This window comes from Coregonus lavaretus (assembly GCF_964263955.1).
Source record: "Coregonus lavaretus genome assembly, contig: HAP1_SCAFFOLD_10318, whole genome shotgun sequence".
In the NCBI taxonomy this organism is placed as follows: Eukaryota; Metazoa; Chordata; class Actinopteri; order Salmoniformes; family Salmonidae; genus Coregonus; species Coregonus lavaretus.
The window spans coordinates 1-3,432 of record NW_028159671.1 but is presented as its reverse complement, the minus strand read 5'-3'; the positions used below and the strand labels follow the sequence as shown (position 1 = coordinate 3,432).

Sequence of the window (3,432 nt, the reverse complement as noted above, 5' to 3'; positions counted from 1 at the left end):
TCAAAATGTAACGAGAACTTTTGGGTGTCAGGGAAAATGTTTGGAGTAAAAATAACATTATTTTATTTCGGAATTTAGGCTAGTGAAGAAAAAGTGAAAGTTAATAAATAGTAAAGTACAGATTCCCCCCAAAACGACTGAATTACTACTTTAAACTAGTTTTATTTAAGTACTTTACACCACTGCTAATTAATAATGTGAAAACAATTATGGTCTATTTTAATTCAACAATGTTACCCATTCACTAAGCAATGTTTTATTGTCTTATACACCACCATGAATTAATGACCAATCACCACACAAATGGTAGGCCTATGTTTATTCACTGGAATGTTAATGTTTTTATTCACGCTGGTATGATAGTTTCATATTGCCATTGATACAACTCAAAGCTTTTGAAATAAACTTAGTAGTATCATCATCAACATGTGCAAGCCCATAAATGCAAGCATAAGCATGATAGTGCAATGCATCTGACTGTTGATGATTACATTTGTAAATATTTAATTGTATTCGTCCTTAACAAATCAATTATTAGTAGTAGTAGCACTAGTAGTATATCCTAACCGTCTGGATCTCCGTTACTTTATCAGGAATGGACAATAGCAGCAGACTGATGTTCGCAGTCGTCATGGTAATAGCGTACATGGCGATGAGAGGCCAGACTCAGAACTCCACAACGGCCCAGAACGCCACAAATACAGCTAATACTACTACTACGGGACCCAACACAACAATGACTCTGACGACTGTGGCACCTATTGTCAACAACACCGTCACACCTCTCACAGTGAGTTGCCTAGGCTACTTGTCTCACTGGTCTCACAGAGTCTCTGACTAGAAAAAGGAACCACACATTTCCTCTCACTCTTTTTTTCCCTCTCAACAAATTATCACTACTTCTCTCTCTCTCTCTCTCGCTCTCTCTCTCTCTCTCTCTCTCTCTCTCTCTCTCTTGCTCTGAAATCAAACTGTATTTAAAGTGAATTTGAAGGATTTCAGCAATAAACCTCACACGCTGCCATGGAAACAGAAAACAGATTTAGCAAAGTGCCTGTTTGGGAGTTTTATTTACACTCATATACTACACTATTTCAAAAGGAATGACAAACATGACAGCAACTAATGATGAACTCTTCATACACAGGGAAACATCTTAAGGGCGGAATGTGGAAAGTCTCAGTTCTGTGCTGCTGTGCCAGACAACTGTGATCCGTCCGTGGCTGGTTCCTGTTTCTTCGTCTCCACCAAGCAGTCCTCGGGACAGACCTTCTCCTTCCAGCTACGAGGAGTGTCCAGCGGCTACATCGCTGTAGGCTTGTCCACAGACTCCACACAGGTATGGGAAACTGCCTTTAGAATTACTATACATTTTACAATACAAAGGACAAGGGAGTTGGGGTTGGAGAGAGAAGTCATTTTAACTTTAGGAAATTCAGGATTTTGTCAATTTGGGGTATTGACATTTACATTTTATTCATGAATTGGGAAGAAATTGCCAAAATGAATACTTTTAAAATTATTATTTGTTTATTTGAATTCATCCTCTCTCTCCTCTACAGGGTGGTAATGACACCACCTATGTGTGTGCCAACAACAACGGCATCGTGAATTTCTTCACTGCTCTCCTCGATAACAAAAGTCTGTCCGTCATCAACACGGTGAGTTGGACCAATCAGAACACAGTGTTTAATTTGTGACTTTCTGGAAAGCCTTTCAGGGCGTGATTTGATTCCAGGCAAATTCAGGAAGTTAACTATATTCAATCAATGAGTTTGATGAGTTGGACAAGATATTGAGAGCACAAGTATCAGTATTCATGAACTTGAATTCCATATTTTCTGGATGGTCATTGAAGTTGGATTTGACCCCAATTCTCACACTTATTCCCTGCATATACACTTGGGTGCCATTTGGGAAACTGCCTGGGAGAATAACATTGTACCTGACTAATTCTACAGTGTAGGTCTACTGACATTTGTCTAATGTTCATTTTGGTTAATACTGTTGTGTTGTGTTGTGTAGCTGCCTGTGAACTCTGTGAAAGGCTCAGTCATCAATCAGACCATCCAGTGCACCTTCAATGCTACTGTCCCCAACGCTGCGGTGACCACGAGCACCCGGGGCTCTGCCACTACCTTCTTCCTCATGATCTTAAAAGGGAACTTCACTAACGGTGAGGCACTTTTCCAAACACGCTGCGGGTGAAGTTTCCCCTAGGTACATATCTAGGATCAGCTTCCCCTCCCCAAATTCTCACATTAACCATTACTGGAGGAAATGCTAAACTGACCTCAGATCAGTGTATAGTGGTCCGTCTCTATCTCACTCTCTCTATCTCTATCTCACTCTCTCTATCTCTCTCTCTCTCTCTCTCTCTCTAACTCTCTCTCTCTCGCTCTCTCTCCTTGTTCTCGTCCCTCAGGAATACTGGGTAGTCCCACTGCTGTCCTGTTCAGTAGTAAAGGGGTGGACCTGGGCAACCCCAACGCTACTGTGACCAACTCTTTGAACGCCAACACCACCACTGGTAATGCCACCACTACTGCTGCTCCCTCCAGCCACGCCTTTGTCCTGCAGCACACCCTGTCTCAAGGTAATAAGCCCATAAGAAGCACCACTAACACTTTATAATGATAACTGATAACATGATTAAGCATTAATAAACTATTTATAAAATAATTTATAAGCATTAAAAGCACTGCAAGAACATGTATGACCATTCATAACATTGCAATTCATGGAAGTTATTATGTGTTACCGTAGTAACTCATCTCAAATAATCCCATGTTACTTAGAGTAGAAAACCAATATGAAAGGTTAAATAATTTTCTCTCTGTCTCTCTCGCTCTCTCTCTCGCTCTCTCTACTTCTCTGTCTCTCTCTCTCTCTCACTCTACTTCTCTCTGTCTCTCTCTCTCTCTCTCTCTCTCTCTCTCTCTCTCTCCTCCATAGCTCTTCTGATCCTGCTAGGTGTACTAAGTATGATGATGCTGTAATGCAGGTCTGAAAGTGAAGATGAAATGTCCCTTTAAGAAATAAGAAGTTTGTGTAAAAACAGATCCTCCATATTTGTCTACCCCCATGTCATCCTCTACATGTAACTCATTTATTTGTACCTATTTTATTTTATTCTCTCTTTGCTGATATCGCGTTATGAAGGAAGACATGTTTGTCTGTGTTTCTTGGTGTAAGTGTTTGTTTCCGCACAAATTCCAAATTCTGCCACCTTGGCTGCGTTTAGACAGGCAGACGAATTCTGTTTTTTTTTTCTCACTAATTGGTCTTTTGACCAATCAGATCAGCTCTGAATAAAGATCTGATGCAAAAAGATCAGAAATCAGCTGCCTGTCTAAACGCAGCCCTTGTGACTTCATCTATGGCCCACTGGGCACACACTGGTTGAATCAACATTTCCACGTCGTTTCAATT

General features: G+C 40.7%; 1 protein-coding gene across 1 annotated transcript; it reads left to right on the top strand.

Annotated features, from left to right (window-relative positions):
• Positions 1 to 736: 736 nt before the first annotated feature.
• On the top strand, positions 737 to 3,032 carry LOC311122578 (putative ferric-chelate reductase 1 homolog; the record flags this gene model as incomplete). The annotated part of the gene is made up of 6 exons (XM_084196920.1): positions 737 to 790; positions 1,148 to 1,339; positions 1,563 to 1,661; positions 2,026 to 2,176; positions 2,426 to 2,596; positions 2,956 to 3,032. The coding sequence occupies 6 exons, from the start codon at positions 737 to 739 to the stop codon at positions 2,997 to 2,999; spliced, it is 711 nt and encodes a 236-aa protein (XP_084053046.1). The 3' UTR covers positions 3,000 to 3,032.
• Positions 3,033 to 3,432: the final 400 nt, after the last annotated feature.